The sequence below is a fragment of the Dipteris shenzhenensis genome, chromosome 20, assembly GCF_047967505.1.
Source record: "Dipteris shenzhenensis isolate YYH24624 ecotype China chromosome 20, Dip_SZ_1.0, whole genome shotgun sequence".
NCBI lineage: Eukaryota > Viridiplantae > Streptophyta > Polypodiopsida > Gleicheniales > Dipteridaceae > Dipteris > Dipteris shenzhenensis.
The window spans coordinates 19,573,916-19,597,112 of NC_141615.1; the positions used below are offsets into that span (position 1 = coordinate 19,573,916).

The following is a 23,197-nucleotide window of genomic DNA, read 5'->3' on the forward strand; positions in this document are numbered from 1 at the left end:
TTTTTGGTGCACTTTGAAAGTGCATACACACATACACACAGGCATACACTGCACGCATGCACATGCGTGCAAAATATTAGTTTTATTGTTTTGCCCAGAATGTACTGCTGTGTCTGTTTTTGGTCACTCCTGCACATGCACATGTGCCCACCCAGGCTCACACTTGCATACAAAAGGTCGTACCGATGCCTGTGTACATAAAATTGTCACTTGGCAACAATACACATGTTTGAGCTTCTATACAAGTTTAAAATGCCTTGGATACTCTTGCCATGGTGTCACCCTCACGGGCAAGATGGGATATAGTTACGCACTATGGATAGTGGACATAGGTTCGCACCATGGATAGTGGCCTAGCTCGGGATGGACAAACCCTAGGCTCTGCGGTGGTTTGATATTCTGATGAGAATCTGAATAGATTTGCAGAGACACTCTTCAATATAGTGGAATGCGGATCATGGGATACATTAGCAGGAATGCAATATCCTCTTGTGCTTATCCTTGAGCTGTTTCAAATAGAAATCATTAGCATGATTGATGTGGTTGCTGAAGTACTTAAACGTGAATCTGTTCAGTTAAACTTTTGTCACGTCGGCTCTCAAAAGATTTGAAGAGCCTTGCTTCGTAGAATATGTGACAATCGGGGAATTCCAGGATAACCAATTGTGTTCATGCATTTGATTGAAGATGCAGCGTGCATCTGAAGCTGGTCGCTCTATATGAGTCTTTCGTGATTCACTTGTTAATATTGTCCATATGAATGTGAAAGCTCTAGTGACTATGCTGAGGTTGACAGATCACATGAAGCCATAGACTTTTGATTTGTCACGGGCCTCATCAGTTCTTTGGTGGCACAAGCAGTGATACAGAGCTGTCTATCATTCAAAACTTAGTAAACGATTTCTGATAATATGATATTGCATGGCAACAAGCCAGGCCTGGTAAGATGCAGTGGCAAACCGTTGCTCAGGCAATAGTGGCTATTCCCTCCAACATATATGGCAGGCAAGCAGACCTTTTGACATGTATATGGCAGGCAGGCAGGCCACTTGACAGCTGTGCATACAACTGGACGGGTGGGAAAACCACACAAAAGATTTATCATTACGTTTGTTTCCTAAGTGATGTAGCGTGGAGACAAGGGATCAAGGAATCATGGATCTGACAGAAATTTTAGAAAGCATCTTTCCTTCTGCTGCCTAGTAAAGCAGAATCGTAGTAGCGATTTTACCGTCCTGAACTTCCAATGCCACCTAATTGCAAAAGCAATCCATTGGTGGGACGCATATTCACCTGGGAACTGAGCGGCAATCAAGCAATTGAAACGTGCAAATTGGTTAGTGTCAGCATATAAGACCAGGTATTCACCTATGATCAAGTGGATAGCATTTATAGGTCATAAAAATGCCAGAGAATGCCTGAGTTGAAAGTATAATAAAAATATTGATTGCTATAATGAATTAATGGCTATGACATGCCATGATGCTCAACTGTTTACTCCAAATATTTGCCCTTGTGGTGTCTGTGCTCTTACTGGGTCGCATAGCTATGACCTTTGAACTGACCTTTGAACTAAGATAAGCTTACAAGCGTATATAAAGATGTCATGCTCCCTTAAAGCCTTGATTGCCTCAAAAAAATTGAGCATCATCAATGAGAAGTCTCTGGATACAATAGCATTAACATGACGACTGTCAGATCTAGAGATTCCCTAGGTTGATTGGTCCATCCAGAAGGGCGACCTCAAATGTGAACATTCAGTCTAAATATTTGGGCATGCAATCCTGTGAGATACTCTGATGACTATGAGTCCGCCACCCCTTTGTCAAAACGGTTTTCTGAAAGCTTTTCTTGGATATATGGACTACTTCAGTGAAGTTCGGTCTGTAGTCAAAGTTTTCTGATTTAATGGAAAGACCACAGGACAATAGGCATGTCTAAATTTTAAAGATGGTAGGGCTTTTCTAATGAAGTAGTTTTCTTCAACTTGAGTTGTTGGTGATGTTTTGCAGATGACTTGCAGCTTTAAGAAATTTTGAGAAATGGAAGCTCAAAACCCACATTGAGGTCAAACCATAACTAATTCAAGCCATAATGGAGCTGCAAAGTGATGGATCAAGCGAGATCCTGGAATTTGCTCAGACCCTGATCTCATTAAGCACCCTGCATAAAAAATTGAGGCCATGAAATCTCAAGTTTCGCTGCATTTCAAACTATCTTACTTTGCTGGTGGAGATCATGGCACTCGAAGGGTTAATAACTGTCTTTGCACTTGGGAAAGCTTCTTTCTTTCCTTATTTCTCATTGGGAAGGAATAGATTTGGTGACTCTATTTGCAAATTGAGATGTCCAATGGAAGGCTCTCTATACTGTTTTGAAACAGGTCTTCTTATCTGCAAAGAGCTTGATGGTTTAAGATTACATGCATATATTATGGAATTCAGAGAAACTGGTTCAAGCTACCTGAAGGTGCTTCTGGCATTGCCATGGAGCAATTTGCTCTAGGATTAGCCTTTTTTCTTAGATGGTGGAGGTTATGAGATAGTTTGATGCCTTCAACCTTTGCAAAGATAATATCAGGTTGCTGTGAAGCAATACGTGCTAAGATTACTGTAAACTACTTGGTGCTTTCTATCAATTCAAACAACGGATTTTGCAGAGGCATTTGAATGAGATGATTGCGAGTTGCCAAACACATATACTTGAACTTTAGAGTTTGCAATTAAGCTGGAATTAAGACTTATACAGCTTAAACACAAAGTGACATCACTGGAGAATGCAATATGATTGAGGGGCTAAGACGGGGCCCCCCCCTTATCCAGGCTCACTTTATTCTTGAAAATGGAGATACAAGACCAAGGTGCAATGCACCTTCCAAACTGATGTACTCAGTGAAAACCTAGGACCTAGATACAAGACTCAAGAGCATATGTACAAGGTAGACAACAAAAAGGAGGACTCCAAGCTCAGGTTTCAGCTCTTGGCTTGCCCAATCCACAAGGAAGAAGCCTGCAACAATCACCACTTACATCCAACATTAGAGACAAGCACTAGTTTCTAGAAAGATAGTAGAAACAACATGAAATAGTGCTGTAAATGAGATAAACTTGACAATGCAGGCTCCCTTAGTCCTTGATGCCTGTGAAGCTACCTTGGGTGAGGAGAGTGTGGAAATGGGGCTGGAATGAGAACAGCTTAGAAAAACAGCCTATAGGCTAGAGAGAGAAAGCTTTCATGGAGTGATAGCTATAGAGAGAGAGTGCCAATGCTGATCCCAAGGGAGGAGATGTAAGAGAGGAGCTGCTGCTGTTCCAGAGGTGCACAGAAAGGCAGATTTCTGCAAGGGAAATGGGCTGGAACAGTAGAGAGAGAAATTTTGCAGTAGAGAGAGAAAGACTGCAGCAGGAGAGAAAAAGGGGCTGTGGCTGCTCCAGGCTAGGTGAAGGAGAGAGGATGCTGCTGCTGTTCCAGAAGAGCTGAGAGGGGGCAGATTTTTGGAGAGGAGGGGCTGGAACTGTAGAGAGAGAATGTGCTGTTGTAGAGAGAGAAAGTGCTGCTGAGGTGAGAGAATGGCCTGGGGAGAAGCTGGCTGCACCCAAGGAGCTGGAGAGGTTCTGCTGCATCATCCAAAAGGAGGGAGAAGAAAAGTGACGAAATTTTCATGTGTGGAATGAAGGGAAGAGGCCTTCTTTTATAGGCTCAGCCCCCTCCCTAGGCCTAGAGTGGAAGGTGGACACTTGTCCCAGATTTTTGGTGGGCTGCAGTCCCAAAGAGGACAGCCCACAACCTGCCTCAAATCTACCAGATTTGGGGCCAAACACTTGGCCTGCATGCCTTGCCACTTGCCATGCATGCTGCCACATGTGTGGGACAGGTGGGCTGACCTGCCAGCTCAGATTCCATGTGGCAGTCTGCCACGTGTCAGCTGGCACGTCACTCCCAAAAACCCTAAAATTTCAAAGTTGTCAGAATTTAATTCTGATCGCACCCACGGGTTCCTAATAGCTTAGACTATCTATTGACGTACTCTAAGGTCATAACTGAGCCATACTGAGCTCATTTGTTTGTCGTCTTATCTTGTATCTCCATTACTCTTGGCATGCTGCCAGGCCCACACCCAAAGCTCAGGGAACATTCTTTTGAATGGTTCCTAGGTCGGTATGCAATCTGTGCATTTGATTGGTCCCATGTTTGGGTACTCAGGTGGGGTGTGGTTTCTAGATGTCCCTCTCAAAGAAAGGCCATCAATCTTGTGGGTCACTAATGCCCATAACCCCAAGCAAGGGGGTCCACCCTCAAATGCTAGACCTAGTCCCCATTGTCCGTAACTAAACAGTAGGAAAACATTTAATTTCTTAATAAGCATACTATTGAAAAACAAAAAGAAATAGTACCAAGCAAGTGGATACATGTTGAAGCAGGATGACATTCCCTCCGTCTTTCATTCGGTTGTCCGCAACTGAAATGCTTCCTCATAAGCATCCAGGATTTCAGGACACTCCTGAAATATAGCTTTGTCCACCCATTGGGCATCGGTGGATGGGAGCCCTTTGAACTTCAAAAGGTACATTTTGCGAGTCGTGCCTCGACGTCCCGTAGTGAAGTTATGCAAAATAATTTGCTCTGGGATCAACAAGATCTCAGTGTCCTCTACTTTAGGTGCATCGTCCAGTGTGGGCTCTTGAGGTGGTTCCCCAATGAAGGGTTTCACCAAGCTTACGTGGAACACATTGTGGATCTTCCAATGCTCTGGAAGTCTCAATTGGACTGAGACATCATTTATTACCTGCAACACCTGAAAAGGACCATAATATCGAAAGGATAGCTTGAAGTAGATGCGCTTTTTGCCCACTTTGGTTTTTAACCGGGCTTTCTCAAATTTCAATAAGACCCATTGGCCTTCTTTCACTGCAAATGCCCTCCGTCTTTTATTTGCAGCTGCTCTTTGTTTCTCCTGTGCCTTTTGAATGGCTGCTCGAACCGTGGCATAAGCAGAGTCTTAATCCTCCACAAATTGATTAGCGGCAAAGATTTTCTCTTTTGTTTGCATGAGTGGAGTTGGTAAAGATCTACCATATACAATTTCGAAAGGAGCTTTTCCAGTGGAGGAATGAATTGTGTTGTTATAAGCAAACTCCACAAGAGGAAGGAATTTCTCCCAAAAGGTTTGCTGGTCATGTACATAAAATTTCAGCAAATCCAAGAGTGTACTATGCGAAACTTTAGTTTGGCCATCCGTTTGAGGACGAAAAGCTGAGTTCCAAGGTTCTCAAACAAAGCCTGCGAGAAGTTACTAGTGAACTTTGAGTCTCTATCTGATACTATAGACTTATGCATTCCGTGGTGTCTAAAGACGTGTCTAATAAATAAATGGGCAGCTTCAGGTGCCTTGAGATTCTTTCTACAAGGAATGAAGTGGGCTTGCTTGCTGAATCGATCTACTATCACCCAAATCATGTCATGATTTTGATTGGTCCTGGGAATTCCTGTAATGAAGTCCATGGTGATGTGTTCCCATGGTCTCTCAGGAATGGGTAGGGGCTGAAGTAAACCCTTGGGTTTTCCTCTCTCATACTTAGCTTTTTGACATGCGAGACAAGCTAAAATGTAGGCAGCAGTGTCCTTTTTCATGTTAGGCCAGTAGAAAAATTTATCCATGGCTGAAAAGGTGGCCACAATACCCCTATGACCAGCATAGGGTGGTTTATGGCTTTCCTCCATCACTTTAGATCTAAGCTGCTTTGTGATACATAGTTTGTTCTCCATGAATAAATAGCCATCCCTGATGTGGTAGGCATGATGGGTGCCTCCATCTTTCAAATGTGCCCATGGCTGAGCAAAATCAGCATCTCCCTCATAGAATTCTTTGAGGGCTGTTAGCTCATCATGATAGGGAATTGAAATATGGTGAAGCCGTGGTCTACGAGAAAGGGCATCAGCCACTACATTCTCTTTTCCAGGAGTATATTGTATCTGAAAATGAAATGATTGCAGAAAGGTAGACCATTTCATATGTCTCTCTCTGATCAAAGGTTGAGTTAGAAAATATTTAAGACTTTCATGATCAGTTTTGACAAGAAAATCTATCCCTAAAAGATAATGTTTCCAAAGTTTGAGAGCATGAATTACAGCTAAGAGTTCTTTTTCATAGATATCATAATGAAGTTCAGCATCTCTTAGCCGTCGGCTTTCAAAGGCCACAGCATGACCATCCTGGGTAAGAGAAGCCCCAAGGCAATCGCCACTGGCATCAGCTGCTACTAGGAATGGTTTCCTTAAGTCAGGAATGATAAGTACAGGAGCTGTAGTCAGGGCATGCTTTAGAGCATTAAAAGAGTCCTTTTCTTTTTGGGTCCATCTGAACTTCAGATTTTTCTTAGTGAGATCATGTAGAGGGGCTGCAAGTTCAGCAAAATGCCAAATAAACCTTCGGTAATATGAGCATAGGCCTAGAAAAGACCTTACCTCATGGGCATTCTTCAAGTCAGGCCACTCTACAATTGTCTGTATCTTGGCTGGGTCCATACGGACACCTTCTCGTGAGATAATGTGACCAAGATAGTGAATCTCAGGAAGAAAGAACTCACTTTTCTTCTCATTGATGTGAAGAGCATTTTCAGCTAAGATTTGAAATACAATCTTTAGATGTTCCTTATGCTCTTCCTCATTCTTGCTGAAAATGAGGATGTCATCAAAGAAGACGGCAGTGAACTGTCTATAGTTCCTTAACAACCGTTCTATCAGTGGATTGAACGTGGCTGGGGCATTAGTAAGGCCAAATGGCATTACCATATATTCATACAGCCCAAATGTGGTTCGGAAGGTTGTTTTATGAATGTCCTCAGGTACAACTCGTACCTGATGGTAGCCACTCTTAAGATCTATGCGGCTAAAAATTTCAAATCCTCCTAAACGATCAAAGATATCGTCTATACGAGGAATTGGGAAACGATTCTTAACCGTCTGTTTGTTTAAGGCTCTATAGTCTATGCACATCCTGAAGGTTTTATCCTTCTTTTGGACTAGTAAGACTGGAGAGCAAAAAGAAGAATTACTGGGTTGGATCAATCCCTTGTCCAAGAGTTCTTGGACTTGCTTGAAGATTTCATCTTGTTGAGATTGACTAACTCTATATGGGGGTTTATTTGGAGGTGAAGACCCTGGAACTATGTCAATCTTGTGATCCTCTGGTCTCTCAGGAGGGAGGTGACTAGGAAGTTCCTGAGAGAAGCAACTAGAGAATTCCTGAAGGAAATCTAATCTTTCTTTTGTGAGAGGATCTGACTTTTCTTCAGTTGGTTGCTTATCGCGTACAAACCCTAGAAAAGAACATACTCCTTTCTTAAGCAAATTGGGAGATCGTGCATGACTTACCATAGGAATGGTGTTTCCTGAAACTCCCGCTGTAATGCTCACATCTCTACCCTTATGTTGGAGGGTTAGAATATTCTTCACATAATCGATTTGGGGGTTGACTTGCTTATGACAGGGCATGCCGAGAATTACATCTGATCCTTGAAGTGGTGCCACCATGAAGGGTAGATGATCCAAGTACCCTTGGATGTGTACCCGAAGCTTGCCGATGATGGGGTACACCTTCTCTTCTTGGTTCTTGAAGGCTGCAGTTGCCTCCAAGGCTTCTCCTTTATCCTCTGGGGGTATCCCCAAGTTCTGTGCCATCTCATGAGAAATAAAGTTGTGAGTAGCTCCACTATCGAACAAAAACAAAGCGGATTGATCACTTACCTGACCCCATGTTTTCAACAAACTATGGGTGTCGTTTACAGCTCCCTTTTCTGGAGGTGCTTCCACCTTGTTAACTACCAAAACTGGCTTTTTGAGGGCTGCTTCTTTGTTGCTGCTGTTTTTGGCAGCTTGAGGGCATTCGTAGAAGTTGTGGCCTCGATTGCCACACTTGAAACACCGCCCTTCGGAGTAATACTTTTGCTTCTGTTGTGGAGACAATGAGCTGAAAGTGCGGGCTGCTTTCTTTGAAGGAGGCTGGCTGGCTGACTTTTGCTCTTTTGGTGCGTCCTTTGCTGTCTCCTTACCCTTTTGTTCCTTGGAAGAGGTTCCCTGGGACTTTCGCTTGTTGTTGCTGCCATTCCGCTTGTTGGAGAAAGATTGTTTCTTCTCCACCTTCAAGGCGATGTTGATGGTGTCTTCGAGAGAAGTAGGAGTGGCAATATCCACCTCATGCTGAACGATATACCGTAGGCCAGCAAAGAACTTCCTTTGCTGCTCTTTTTTATCCTTGCTACTGAATGCTTGAACTTTTAACAAAGTATCCCAAAAACGATCAACATACTCACTGACTTTCTCTTCTTGGCGTTGGCGGAGGATGTCCCACTGCACCATTGTATCTCTCTTGAACTCCTTAGGCAAGAAGTGCCTCATCAAGTTCTTCTTGAAGCGCTTCCAGGTGTGGGCTTGCTGTCCAGTGTTGACCATAGCTGCCCACCAGAGTGAAGCACGGTCTTGCATGTGCAGGACGGCAAACCGGATCTTCGCCTTGTCTTCGTACTCGTCTCCCTCAAAGAAATACTCGAGGTCTCGGATCCAGGCCAGCAAGACCTCGGGCTTGTCCTCTCCCTTGTACTTGGTAAACTTGAAGAGCTTATCTCCAAGAGGTACCTTATGCTTTGCATACCTTCGTCTCCCTGGACGTCTCGAAGGAGATGGACTCCGATGACCCCGTCTACCTCGAGGAGGGGAAGAAGAGGATGATCTTCCCTCCTTGTTGGAGTTGGTGTTGTTCGCACGGCCTCTTCCTTGGGATTGGGCCCTTATGTCATGAGTTTCTGCTTGGCTGTTTTCCAGCACTTGAACCTGTTGAGGAATGTTTGCCAAGAGAGCACTCAACTCATGCAAGTTAGGAGGAGGGTCAGGTCCATTGGCTGCCATGATGACAAGATGACTCAATGAAGGAGAGACTGAACAAGAGAAAGCACAGAGTACAGGACCACTGCCTAAGCTCTGATACCAATGTAAACTAGTCGGTGCTTTCTATCAATTCAAACAACGGATTTTGCAGAGGCATTTGAATGAGATGATTGCGAGTTGCCAAACACATATACTTGAACTTAAGAGTTTGCAATTAAGCTGGAATTAAGACTTATACAACTTAAACACAAAGTGACATCATTGGAGAATGCAATATGATTGAGGGGCCAAGACGGCCCCCCCCCCTTATCTAGGCTCACTTTATTCTTGAAAATGGAGATAGAAGACCAAGGTGCAATGCACCTTCCAAACTGATGAACTCAGTGAAAACCTAGGACCTAGATACAAGACTCAAGAGCATATGTACAAGGTAGACAACAAAAAGGAGGACTCCAAGCTCAGGTTTCAGCTCTTGGCTTGCCCAATCCACAAGGAAGAAGCCTGCAACAATCACCACTTACATCCAACATTAGAGACAAGCACTAGTTTCTAGAAAGATAGTAGAAACAACATGAATAGTGCTGTAAATGAGATAAACTTGACAATACAGGCTCCCTTAGTCCTTGATGCCTGTGAAGCTACCTTGGGTGAGGAGAGTGTGGAAATGGGGCTGGAATGAGAACAGCTTAGAAAAACAGCCTGTAGGCTAGAGAGAGAAAGATTTGATGGAGTGATAGCTGTAGAGAGAGAGTGCCAATGCTGATCCCAAGGGAGGAGATGTAAGAGAGGAGCTGCTGCTGTTCCAGAGGTGCACAGAAAGGCAGATTTCTGCAAGGGAAATGGGCTGGAACAGTAGAGAGAGAAATTTTGCAGTAGAGAGAGAAAGACTGCAGCAGGAGAGAAAAAGGGGCTGTGGCTGCTCCAGGCTAGGTGAAGGAGAGAGGATGCTGCTGCTGTTCCAGAAGAGCTGAGAGGGGGCAGATTTTTGGAGAGGAGGGGCTGGAACTGTAGAGAGAGAATGTGCTGTTGTAGAGAGAGAAAGTGCTGCTGAGGTGAGAGAATGGCCTGGGGAGAAGCTGGCTGCACCCAAGGAGCTGGAGAGGTTCTGCTGCATCATCCAAAAGGAGGGAGAAGAAAAGTGACGAAATTTTCATGTGTGGAATGAAGGGGAGAGGCCTTCTTTTATAGGCTCAGCCCCCCCCCTAGGCCTAGAGTGGAAGGTAGACACTTGTCCCAGATTTTTGGTGGGCTGCAGTCCCAAAGAGGACAGCCCACAACCTGCCTCAAATCTACCAGATTTGGGGCCAAACACTTGGCCTGCATGCCCTGCCACTTGCCATGCATGCTGCCACATGTGTGGGACAGGTGGACTGACCTGCCAGCTCAGATTCCATGTGGCAGTCTGCCACGTGTCAGCTGGCACGTCACTCCCAAAAACCCTAAAATTTCAAAGCTGTCAGAATTTAATTCTGATCGCACCCACGGGTTCCTAACAGCTTAGACTATCTATTGACGTACTCTAAGGTCATAACTGAGCCATACTGAGCTCATTTGTTTGTCGTCTTATCTTGTATCTCCATTACTCTTGGCATGCTGCCAGGCCCACACCCAAAGCTCAAGGAACATTCTCTTGAATGGTTCCTAGGTCGGTATGCAATCTGTGCATTTGATTGGTCCCATGTTTGGGTACTCAGGTGGGGTGTGGTTCCTAGATGTTCCTCTCAAAGAGAGGCCATCACTCTTGTGGGTCACTAATGCCCATAACCCCAAGCAAGGGGGTCGACCCTCAAATGCTAGACCTAGTCCCCATTGTCCGTAACTAAACAGTAGGAAAACATTTAATTTCTTAATAAGCATACTATTGAAAAACAAAAAGAAATAGTACCAAGCAAGTGGATACATGTTGAAGCAGGATGACAATTACCCTATGCTGGCACACTGTTGAGTGTTCCTGAAGTCGACCTAAAACCCTTTTTGGGATGTTAGACGGTTTGATGCCTTTAGCCTCTGCAAATATGGGTTTGTTTGCTTTAGTGATATTTTACACATCATCTGCATTTTTACCTTTCATAGCACACCTCATCTCTTGATATACTTAGCTTGTTTATTATCATCCAACCCATAGTAGCCATTGAATTACTCTTGTTTTCATCAAGTTTGTAGGTACTCTTCTTTTAGGAAACGACATTTGATAATCTCCATCAAAGTTCTTTAGTGCCCTTGAGTGTTTGGTCCTTCCATAAGAGTAATCTCATTGCTTAATTGGACAAATAATCAGAATAGTTTCTTATTCAAAAGACCCTCATACTTTATGCTCCTAGATATGGTTAGGGGTTCTGTCCATATGGTCCTCTTGTAGGAACTCTTCTCATACATCTCAAAAAGTAGAGTAAACCTACTGCTAGAAGAAGATCGTCTTGAGCAGAACATCCATACCTAGTCTCTCAATCCATTCTCAACCATGCCTACCAACGCATATTCGTCACTCCATCGCCTTTGTCGTTACTACTTCTCCATTTGAAGGTTGACCCACTTTAACTTGAGCAATATTTCTTGCCATAATTGCTTGAATCTTCCTACCTTTCACATGGTATAATAGCTTGATTCTATTTGTTGTGAAGATTCTAAAAATTCATCATCATGTTTCTAACCTAAGTTGTCAAAAAGTCCATACCCTGACTAAACTCAACATACACAGTGTAAGGTACAAGAGGATAGGAAAATACACCTAACTCTATGCACTTCAAGTGTACAATTTAACCTAAAGCACTTGCAAAAATTTACACATATAAGGATATTTAGGTCCTCACTGTTAGAAATTACCCAACAGAGCGTACGCACAGCGGAAGACTTATAGTAATGCCCAGGAGCTCACACAGTGTGGTGTGGGGTGTGGAATCACGAACTTCTTAACTTAATGTGCGTCACATAGATTAGATGTGCAGACTCATCAATAGACAATGAACCAGCCAGATAGAGAAACCACCAAAATAATATATTTCCGTCCAAAACTATGGACACAATACAAAATAGATAGATCCAGAGTCCCACCAATGGTGTGGTCCTATGATCTAACCACAAGGTCCTTCTCCTATCTGCTGGCTATCTCTAGACTTGAGCCCGCGTGCTCCACCTTGAGCGTAAGTAGACTTTCCGTCCAAAGATCTCAGCACCTTGCTGCCCTAGTAGGCAGCCTAGGCTTCAGCCCCAAGTGAGCTCAGTCTGCAGCAACTCTGGCCCTGCTTTGCCTCCTGGATGTAGGCCCAAAGATCAGGCTTCTGCTGCTCCTGCTGCTCCTATGTTCGCTGACTTGCTGGATAATTTGTGAGGCTTCAAGCCTCTTCTTTTATAGGCCCTAAGGCCTGCTGTAAAAAACCGACCAGCCAGCTTCATACTGGCCGACCAGACTGGCCGACCAGTCTGCTGCTGGTCCAGCACTTTAAGGGCTCACAACCCGGGGCCTTTTGGCCCACACTTCTAGGGCTTTTGGCCCTCCAATCTAGGCAAGGGCCCAGCCTATATAAAGCATGCCACTGCCCACTAGCAGCCTCATTTGCCGCTCCACCAGGCCCCAGCCATGTCAGCGCCTGTTCACCCTGCTGCTGCTGGTTCTGCCCTCTGCCAGGCTCTTCTCCAGCCACGTGTGCAGCGCCGTACTGAACCGTACTGCTGCTGACGTCATCGCGCCCTGCCAGGTCAGATCTAGGGCTTGCTGTCCCCGCCTTCTGCTTCTTCCACAGGTTCCATCCTTTGCAGCCATGCTTGTCTCTGTGAGGTGCTGCCCATGTGGCAGCCCCCTCTCTTTCTTCTCTCTTGGGCACATCCTGCCCTAGGTCTCCCTCCCCCACGCTCTCCTCATTTGGGGGCTTACAGACGTCTCGTCCAGCTAGATATGTGGAAGAACAGAGTCCGCCGTAGTCCCTATGATTAATGCCAGGGCATGGGCATCTCTATCTTCCCAAGCTTCGAGCTCCTCTCTGTCTACTGCCATGACTATCTCCCCTTTCCTGTCCACCATGCCTTCGGCTTCGACTCCACTCCCGTGGTCAGCTTCTAGAACTTGCGAGCCACTAAATGACTCCGGATCTTCACTTTCCAGATCGGGTAGTTGGTCCCGTCCAGTTTCCCAGACTCTCCAAAGTTAGGGATAGTGAATGAGAGAAAACTGGGGGAGGAGGAAGGGAAAGCAGGGGCTGAAGAGGCTGTGGAGGTCGACATCTCTGCTGTTTATACCACACAGCAAAGTCAACCAAACTCAATTTCAGTAAACCAGAACTCTGAACGCACCTGACTGAACTTGAGTCACCCTCCTTCTCGCAAGGGCACAATCCTCCAGTCGTGGAAGTCGATTCCCAAGAGCTTCTGAATCAGGGTCGTCCTTGAGCAAGGTCCCTGCCTTCAGGTTCCCACACCTGTGAGCCTCCTACTTGGGCCCTGATACCATGTTAGAAATTACCCAATAGAGGGTACGCACAGCGGAAGACTTATAGTAATGCTATGGAGCTCACACAGTGTGGTGTGGGGCGTGGAATCACAAACTTCTTAACTTAATGTGTGTCACATAGATTAGATGTGCAGACTCATTAATAGACAATGAACCAGCCAGATAGAGAAACCACCAAAATAATATATTTCTGTCCAAAACTATGGACGCAATACAAAATAGATAGATCCAGAGTCCCACCAATGGTGTGGTCCTCTGATCTAACCACAAGGTCCTTCTCCTTTCTGCTGGCTATCTCTAGACTCGAGCCCGCGGGCTCCACCTCGAGCGTAAGTAGACTTTCCGTCCAAAGATCTCAGCACCTTGCTGCCCTAGTAGGCAGCCTAGGCTTCAGCCCCAGGTGAGCTCAGTCTGTAGCAACTCTGGCCCTGCTTTGCCTCCTGGATGTAGGCCCAAAGATCAGGCTTCTGCTGCTCCTGCTGCTCCTATGTTTGCTGACTTGCTGGATAATTTGTGAGGCTTCAAGCCTCTCCTTTTAAAAAAACCGACCAGCCAGCTTCATACTGGCCGACCAGTCTGCTGCTGGTTCAGCCCTTTAAGGGCTCACAACCCGGGGCCTTTTGGCCCACACTTCTAGGGCTTTTGGCCCTCCAATCTAGGCAAGGGCCCAGCCTATATAAAGCATGCCACTGCCCACTAGCAGCCTCATTTGCTGCTCCACCAGGCCCCAGCCATGTCAGCGCCTGTTCACCCTGCTGCTGCTGGTTCTGCCCTCTGCCAGGCTCTTCTCCAGCCACGTGTGCAGTGCCGTACTGAACCGTACTGCTGCTGATGTCATCGCGCCCTGCCAGGTCAGATCTAGGGCTTGCTGTCCCCGCCTTCTGCTCCTTCCACAGGTTCGGTCCTTTGCAGCCATGCTTGTCTCTGTGAGGTGCTGCCTATGTGGCAGCCCCCTCTCTTTCTTCTCTCTTGGGCACATCCTACCCTAGGTCTCCCTCCCCCACGCTCTCCTCATTTGGGGGCTTACAGATGGGGAGGTGACCTTTCCAACACTCACAGAGGCTCCTATCATAGTTGTGCTACGTATGTTTCCAAAGATTAATGAATTAACACTTAGAAATTTAAATAGCCATTAAATTAACACAATTAAACCAACAATAACTCCAAAACTCTCACACAAAGGAGTGTCTTATAATTGCCATTTGATTCTGAGGCTGTGGATTGTGACATATCTTTTGGTGATATGCATTCCATGGACATCATCAAGAACCTTTTGGAGAGACGTACACAGTTTGGGATGCCATGTTCACTCCTATCATAATAAAAAATTATGGTTGCATCCTGATTCTGAAATTTTCATTGTAATAATAAATCAGACATTGGTGGAATACCAAAATCCTCTGGTAGGGGATAATCCTCATCACACTCTACATGCTGTCACTGTATTGAAATTTCCTCATTGTCTAAACCTAATTTCTTATCAGACTACACCTTCAATCTATCCGAGACAGATTATTTCAAGTATTATGAGGAGCTGACCCCATTGTAGATAACATCTTCTATATATTAGCTTTGAAGAAATTGAAAAGCTAGAATATGTACGCTGGTTCCTAGTCCTTGTTGGATCCTTCTTATGGCCCTTATGAGCTGGCATCTCGTCATCAATTGTAAAATCAAGTACCTCACACACTTGTTCTTTGTACAAATCGTCTTCTTCGGAGCCTTCCAACATCCCGGCACCAACAATGACTTGCCAAGCACTGTAAAAAGTGTTGGCTATAGCTACCCTGCAAAAGGTGGCACACCATAGCTTGATAGTATAAGACTTGTGTTGAAAACGATGAAACAAAACATCTCTGCAAGTGATGAAGACCAATGCATTGGATTTCCTGAATGTAACCCATCAATCTAAGTCTTGCAAGCAAGAATAGCCATGAATCAGTAAATATGTGCACAAAGATTAAATAATGAAAAAGTGATTCGAAAATGAAAACAAATAACCATGGAAATGAAGGTCTGTTATAAAAATAGCCCAAACTGCAAAGAATCGCCAACCTGTGATTATAACATTGGGAAAAACGAATGATGAACTATGAATTTATTTTATTAGATTGTGCTTGGGGTAATTAAGTAGACAAGAGAACTAGGCAGGGCTTCTCATGATTCTCAACTACACACATTGTACTTCTTTCATATTGACTGTTTTGGTCTCCTGAAGATGTTAGTCAGCTTTTTCACTTTTGCTCTTTTCTTTTAGACAAAGTGTTTCACTTAGGAAAGAGGACCGGATTCTTTGGCAACTCAATGTTACCATTTTATGGTATCATAGACCTTGTGTTGGTCCCGTTACAATGGACAGAATAAATCAATTTATCAAAGAAGGATTCAACACTAATACTTGTGTTGTGTACGTATGATATTTGCTACACGGGCGACAATGGCCCTGCATTTGTAGTTTTGTCTTGTTTTTTGAAGTTTAAAATAAAGAATTTAAAGAGGGGGGATATATAATTGCCATGGCGGTGCTCTTATTTTAGGAGGGCCATCTTTCTTACTATTTTGTCTTTTTTGAAATCCATTCGGCATATTTTTCACTTTTGATTCCAAATACCTTATAATTTAGGGCAACCCAAAGGGATGAGGAAGCCAAGTTGCAATTTCACGTCATAAGTTTTGAATGTAGTTTAACTGAGGCAATATGGAAGGTTAGAGGAATGTGGTTTGTTCTCGGTTTGCTGTAAAAGTTGCTTCAAAATGGCTAGTCCAAGGTAAATCTCTATTGCCTCCTTACAGCTGAGCTATTGGTTAAAAGCATTCTTTGGTAGAGTAATACCAGGGGAGATGAAGCGGCATGATGAATGTTTGGGAAAGAGCTACAGTTTTGTCCATTTAGGTTTTCTTTTCTACAGGATTGCACATGTAGATCTTTATTGAGGCATTTCTCCTAGTCGCAATGAGATTTTTGATGCTACATCTCTTAGCTTGCCTGCATTTTCGGTCAATCAGCTACCTTCTTTTCTTCATTTGAGGAAGTTGGAGCGATCAAAATGTGCTCTTTAATAGCTATTGTACTTATCTAAGAAAAGTATTGCATTGGTTGCCTTTGCTTTGTGCAGTGAGCCAAAGTTGGCCTTTGACAGACCTAGTCATGTTTGCTTAGTTTTTATTGGAAGAATGTTGCTAGTGTTTTAAATATGTACAATGAATAGATATGTTGCTCAATGGGACGACATCAAAGGAGATGCAATTAATAAGAAAATCTTAAAAGCTATGTTTGCCTATTGTAAATTTCCAACGACATTTTAGATAGTGTCGATCCTTATGAAGGTACTTTATGGTTCTAGGTGGTGGGGAAATGATAGCTGATGTTTTCCTCGACCATTCCACATATGCTGAGCCACCGTCCAGGTATGTTCTCAAGTGGTGTGTATAGTGTATCTGAATGTGAAGGCATTGCAAAGAAAAGCATGATTTACTTAGGGATTTAGATATAGATGCTTGTTGGGGAGATTTAGATTTAGATGCTCGTTGGGGAGAGACTAAAATGAAAACGTTTAGACTTCACAAGCAGTTGTAGCTTGAACGAAGAGATCTTGGACTACCTTTTGATTAGCCTTCTCCTTTAGTGCTAGCCTTCGTCATGGTTGAGTCTACCCTTCACCTTCGGAGTGCCGATAGAAACTTGGTACGAAGATAGATTTAGATGCTCGTTGGGGAGAGACTAAAATGAAAACGCTTAGACTTCACAAGCAGTTGTAGCTTGAATGAAGAGATCTTGGACTACCTTTTGATTAGCCTTTTGGTTTAGTGCTAGCCTTCGTCATGGTTGAGTCTACCCTTCACCTCCGGAGTGCCGACAGAAACTTAGTACGAAGACTTTGTATAAATGGATGCTCAAGTATGTGTGGGTGTGTGGATTTGTATGTGTGAGAGCATATTTTTATACTATGGTCTATACCCATTGTTGGGCGCTGATGACGTCAGTGGGGATGTCATAGCATAGCTAGTCCATGCTATGCATGATGGAGTTTATGGTTTTCAATCTTATGAGTGACTATCATGAGATTGAAACTGCACTATGTTTTGTTTTAAGAGGATGAGTTTGGGAATGTTCCTGGATTCATCTAGGTATTTTATATGCTTCTGCTGTATTAGCGGACATGCAAATTTCACCTTGTGAAGTTTTTGTCCAAGTTGCGGCCTGCTAGTATTGTGATAATTCTTTCTATCTTAAATGGTGCGTTGCCCTATTAGCTAGATTTAGATTTTGATGCTCGTTAGGGAGAGACTAAAATGAAAACGTTTAGACTTCACAAGCAGTTGTAGCTTGAATGAAGAGGTCTTGGACTACCTTTTGATTAGCCTTCTCCTTTAGTGCTAGCCTTCGTCATGGCTGAGTCTGCCGTTCACCTCCGAAGTGCTGACAGAAACTCAGTACGAAGACTTTGTATAAATGGATGCTCAAGTATGTGTGGGTGTGTGGATTTGTATGTGTGAGAGCATATTTTTATACTATGGTGTATACCCACTGTTGGGCGCTGATGACGTCAGTGGGGATGTCATAGTAGCTAGTCCTTGCTATGCATGATGGAGTTTATGGTTTTCAACCTGGTGAGTGACTATCATGAGATTGAAACTGCACTATCTTGTTTTTAGAGGATGAGTTTGGGAATGTTCTTGGATTCATCTAGGTATATGATTTACTCAGGGAAACTGCATGTATAGTGGATGTTAAGAACAATTGTGCTGTCAAGATTGACCAAGGCATGCATGTTAATGTAGGAGTTCACAAAAGCATATCGAAACAAGACCATGATAGCATGCACATAAAAGAGACCATTATGTTAACGAAGTTTCTCTTTGCTGCACAAATAAGCAAGTTCAAAGTTGAAAACCAAAGGGCTGAGTAACTGCACGCTTCTCTACAGTCTTTGTTTGATTGGAAAATTCGTGGAGAAAGGCTCCTATTTATAGGAATGAGGCAGTCATATTTGGCCCCCTACTGCTCACCATGTAGGTGGGCTGTATGGCTGGCTGTATTGGTGGCATAGCTGGCATCACCCCTAGCCCATAGCTTGGCTACTAGCCACCTAGACCAACTGGGTGGTCCGTCTTGGTTGGCCTGTAGGGCCATACATATGGCAGCTGTGGGTGGTCTGCAAATGGCATTGTATAGTAGTCGATTTGGACCACATATACTAGCCTTGATAGGGCTATCCATGTGCAGTTGTGGAGTTCCTGTGCCATTTCCGAAGGTATCCTGCAGGTCTGAGCAATGCTTGAAGGATGCTGCAGACAGGCGGAATGGTAGAGAACTATCAGATGGCTGTGCAGAGATGCAGGACAGGTCTGGAGCAGAGGGCCGTGCATAGAAGTCGGGGTAGTACAGAAACTACTGAGGGGATGGAGCCATTTATAGGCCTGGCCCCAAGTCCGATGGCAGCAGAGAGCTCACACGTTGGGTTGGCCCAGTCTGTGAGAAAGTCAGGCCATTTCCAATGCCTCCAGGCCTCTATAAAAGGCCCCAAAGGGGACATCTATTATTTGGTTTTCTAACTAGGCATGCATAGCCAGAACAAAGGGTACATGCACAATACCCTCTTTACTTCCAAAATTTGTGCCAAACCTACATAACATTTGAGAAGTCCACTAATGCACGAATTTCTACTCAGCAAACTCTGGCCATGCGCGAAGCTTCATGTGATTTTAACTTCTTTTTGGGTTTCTTTGAATGCACAAGCATGCAGCAAGCCAATAGAGATTATTATTATTATTAGTATTAAAGTTGTGGGATCCTATTCCCACCACAAATTGCCAGTTGCGCTCGAGTGCTAGTGGGGGAGAGAGTAAATGGGGCTCCCACAAAGCCCCTATTAAAACTCAAACAAATTAGTGGAGCTTCATGTGTTTTTAACTCTTCTTTTAATTTCTTTGAATACATAAGCAGATAGCAAGCCAATAGAGATTATCATTAAGAAGAGTTGTGGTTATTGTGGAAAGCTTGGTCACGTAGAGGAACATTGTTGTAAGAGGCAGAAAGATGAGAAGGGTAAAGCTTGTGTGGTGAAAGAGTTGACGTTTGAATGTGCCGAGCTAGTAGGAGTAACGGATGACGACTGGGCCTTTTGAAACACTGTAATACTGGTCTTGAGAATGTGGCTCCCACGACTATATTTCTCTTATAGCAATTGTTTGTGTTCTGGTAGCTCAATATTTCTTGTGTCAGCATTGTGGCAGTTCTTTGTTTCGATTTCTTTCTGAGTTATCTCCCCCATTTGGTTTCTGGGGGGGGGGGGGGGGGGGTTGTTGGCAGAAGACCATCATGGGGGACTAAGGTTTGGAGGGCTAACATTGTCTAGAGTCCTATTGGTCAGCACTACATAGCCACAAGAGAACCATTGGCTGCATGCCTTGGTCTAATCGGTTGGTTCAGCCTGCCATTTGTCGCATGCGTGGGCGAAACAGTTACGTGGCGCATCCGGGCGGTTGGAAAGCTCCTACGAAATAGGGTGGAAGGTGGTTCTGTGTCTTCTCTTTGAGGCCATGGGCCTGGTGTTTGTGATCTTCACACAGGTGAGGGTAGACAGTATGAGCATCATCTTTATAGTCGGCAGGCCTTCACGATGGATGCTTTGGTTATCCTTTAGCGTCTTGAGGTCTTCTCAGCCGAGTCAAGTCTCTGATAGGGTCCATTAGAGAGTTGCATCTTCTCTGTAACCAGCAACAAGGCCCGTAGGCATGAGCTGAACGATATGCCGAGGTCTATTTTTCTGAGTCGTTCTCAATAAACCGTGTTTCTATTAGTCATGCTATTGTGTTGTCTTGTTTCCTAAGCCTTTAGTTCAAAACGTTATTTTATGTAGTACAACAGAGTGTGTGAAGATCATAATTGCGTTCTTTGAATTCGTCTTGATCTATGAATTGCATCTATATGAGAGTGTTCAGCTGAGAGTATATCTTTTACTTTTTCCAACAATGATGTGTCGTTCACTTCAGTATTCAATGTCCATCTGGACAATGGTTAATGATATGACTGATTTATGGCTAAGTCCTTTTCCCTCTGTTTTTCTGTGAGCCTAGGTTTGAAGCAGGTACTCCTGCTATTGGGGAGGCCATCGGATTTGGTGCAGCAATAGACTACCTTTCAAATATTGGGATGACAAGGATCCATGAATATGAAGTAATGAGACAAGTTCTGCTGCTAAGTGACAACTTTCTTTCCTTTGCAGACCATCAACTCAGTACAAACAATACACTGTGTTTTTATGCAGGTGGAGCTTTCACATTACCTTTACCAAAGCTTATCAAAAGTCCCAAAAGTGCGAATATATGGTCCTCCTCTTGAGTCAGAAGGCGGGCGAGCTGCATTGTGTTCTTTTAACGTTGAAGGCATTCACGCAACTGATATTGCAACATTTCTCGACCAGCAGGTATGCTGAAACAGCGCTTTGCAAGATGTTCTGTCTATAAACAATTTATATTAGGTAAAATGTATATAGCTGTGCTGTTTATGAAATGGACACGTTTTGTCCAGGAGTCCACTGATGGGTTTAAGAGTTTTTCAAGCTTGTTTCTTCTTGTTCCCGTATTGAATACTTCGTTTGTATAGCATGGAGTTGCAGTAAGGTCTGGCCATCATTGCACTCAACCTCTTCACAGACACTTAGGAATCAATGCTAGTGTTCGAGCAAGTCTATATTTCTACAATACTAAAGCAGAGGTGGATGCTCTCATCAAAGGACTTGAAGATACTATCAAATTTTTCTCTTCATACCAATAAATTTGTACTTGTATTATATGAAATAGACTGATGATGTAGATCCAAATAAATGGCTAGCTAAAGAACAGGAAGAAGGTTGTGAAGATACGGATGTGTAGATAATCTGAGACAAGGGTGCATGTAGATCATTTGTGCAGACATCAATGAGGTGAATTCTTTGTAATATACGAGGTGCATGACACTTTGATGAACGTTGCATCAAACTTTGAAACTGAGGGTATTTCCACCAAAGTTATAACTTTCATTTTAGTTATTTTGGTCAAACAGCAGATCTGTTATGGGGATGCTGACTACCATCCCTGGTTAAATACCTTGAAACTCCTTTCTAAGGAAAATTTGAAAAAATGTGGAGTCTCAAAAAAAAGCTCGAGCTGAATGATGGGTAAGGCCCGTGGATGTCAGGTTTGCTTGAAGGGTACCACTCATCAGTCTGACGTGAGATTCTGGAAATAAACCATGCTGATCTCTTTAGATTCTTATATATCCTGTTTGTACTTTTCTGTATTCTGGTGTCTTCTGAATTCAATGTAAGCATTTTGCTTGTAATGGTGCCTACTGGTTTGTGATTAGTAAGGTGAGTGAAAGAGGGCTTTTCATCTAGTCTCACTTTGTACGAAGGCATGTGCTGGAGATAAGTAATCTAAATTCTGCATACATGTCCTTAATTATGTTTCCCGTATATAGAATTTGCATGATAGTGTTAATAGCATAACTGTATTTTAAATTAGAATTTCAATAGGAGAGAAGCTCTTTCAAATCTAGGATAAGAATAACGAATTGCTCTCACCCTTTAAATAAGGCGTTTCCAGTTTTTTTGGTCTTTTGATCCCATGTTTGAGTTTCAACTCTTTGTTCCGGGGTTCGCTTGATGTCTACTATCCTATTGGATTATGGCTGTAGATATGACTTTGTTTTGAAGGCTCTTAAGCCCCGTTAAGACCTATTACACTCTATTGCTTTTTTTTGGGGGGGGGGGGTATGGGGGTATGGTATTTCGAGGAATTAAATTACTTCAATCGCATTCATTTCATTCTAGCTATAGTGAGAATCTGAGTTAAAAGGGGATATTATTACATAATGATACTGTTTCCCTTATGCTTTAGTGAGAGAGAGACTGTTTCTATTGTTAGATTTGGATCATGTATTCTTTTCAGAGTTAGAAAGGTCATCATTTGAAGTGCTTTATCTGAGTCCTGGTAGAATTGACAAGAAGGGTTTGAATAGGAGGAGAAGAAAAGTAATCATTTTGTGGGGAAAGTAGTAGAAATGTTTTTTTCAAGTGCAGCCAACCAGTGATACCACTAAACACAAACATAAGAGTTCTTCTGAAGTGTAGGAACCATTGTCAAAAGTATGTTGCAAAGCATAGCGCCATGTAACATCTTGCATCGACCCAATGTTTGTCAGCTAATTTGCAACCACTCTTGACATCTTCTTTTTCATGTGCGACCCTAAAACAAGTACATAAAGGTCTTCTCTAGCTTTTTTACACAAGATGAATGAGTATATACATCAATGTTGCGTTGCTTTAGAGCTATGATTCTATAGCTCTATACCAAGGGAAATGTGCAAACTAAGAGTGAGGATAACCAACAGCTCCTATGTTTGGGGCAACCTGTTTGAGTAAGAGTTCATCAATTTGTCAAGTTGTAGTGAAGAGCACATAATTGTAATAAAAGAGCTCTAAGGGTTGAGCTTCTTGATTTTCTAGCCATAGACATAGCTCATATCATCCTTGAGCTTGAGGCCTAGACCACTGAGGAAACTAGTCTGCTTGATAGTTGAATTATGCGCCTCATACCATAGTCTCTAGGTTGCTTCAATATGTTGGGGGATTACCTCTCCTAAGATGACTTAAATGATGAGCCGTTGCTTGTATTTATGAGCGTACCTTTGTCGTAATTGGAATTCAACTCTTATTGTGCTTGAAAAGCACGCAGTCATGGAACCAATTCACTTGCTTATCCTAGGATCTAAGCCTCGTAGATCCAAACCTCAGCATCAGGTTAGTGTGTGTCCTAACCCTTGTCCTATATCGACAATGCTCTAATCTTGTCGAATCTCGCTATTGCCAACCCTTGGGTTAGATT

At 43.5% G+C, this 23,197-nt stretch overlaps 1 protein-coding gene across 1 annotated transcript in view; it reads left to right on the forward strand.

The window, feature by feature from the left end:
• The window catches only part of CPNIFS (chloroplastic NIFS-like cysteine desulfurase), a 68,761-nt gene extending 47,140 nt beyond the window's left edge, over positions 1 to 21,621 (forward strand). The window contains exons 9-12 of the mRNA XM_087391817.1: positions 16,672 to 16,735; positions 20,408 to 20,507; positions 20,599 to 20,757; positions 20,937 to 21,621. Of these exons, the coding sequence (XP_087247943.1) occupies positions 16,672 to 16,735; positions 20,408 to 20,507; positions 20,599 to 20,757; positions 20,937 to 21,107 (494 nt within the window). The 3' untranslated portion in view covers positions 21,108 to 21,621. The remainder of the gene's footprint in view (positions 1 to 16,671; positions 16,736 to 20,407; positions 20,508 to 20,598; positions 20,758 to 20,936) is intronic.
• Positions 21,622 to 23,197: the final 1,576 nt, after the last annotated feature.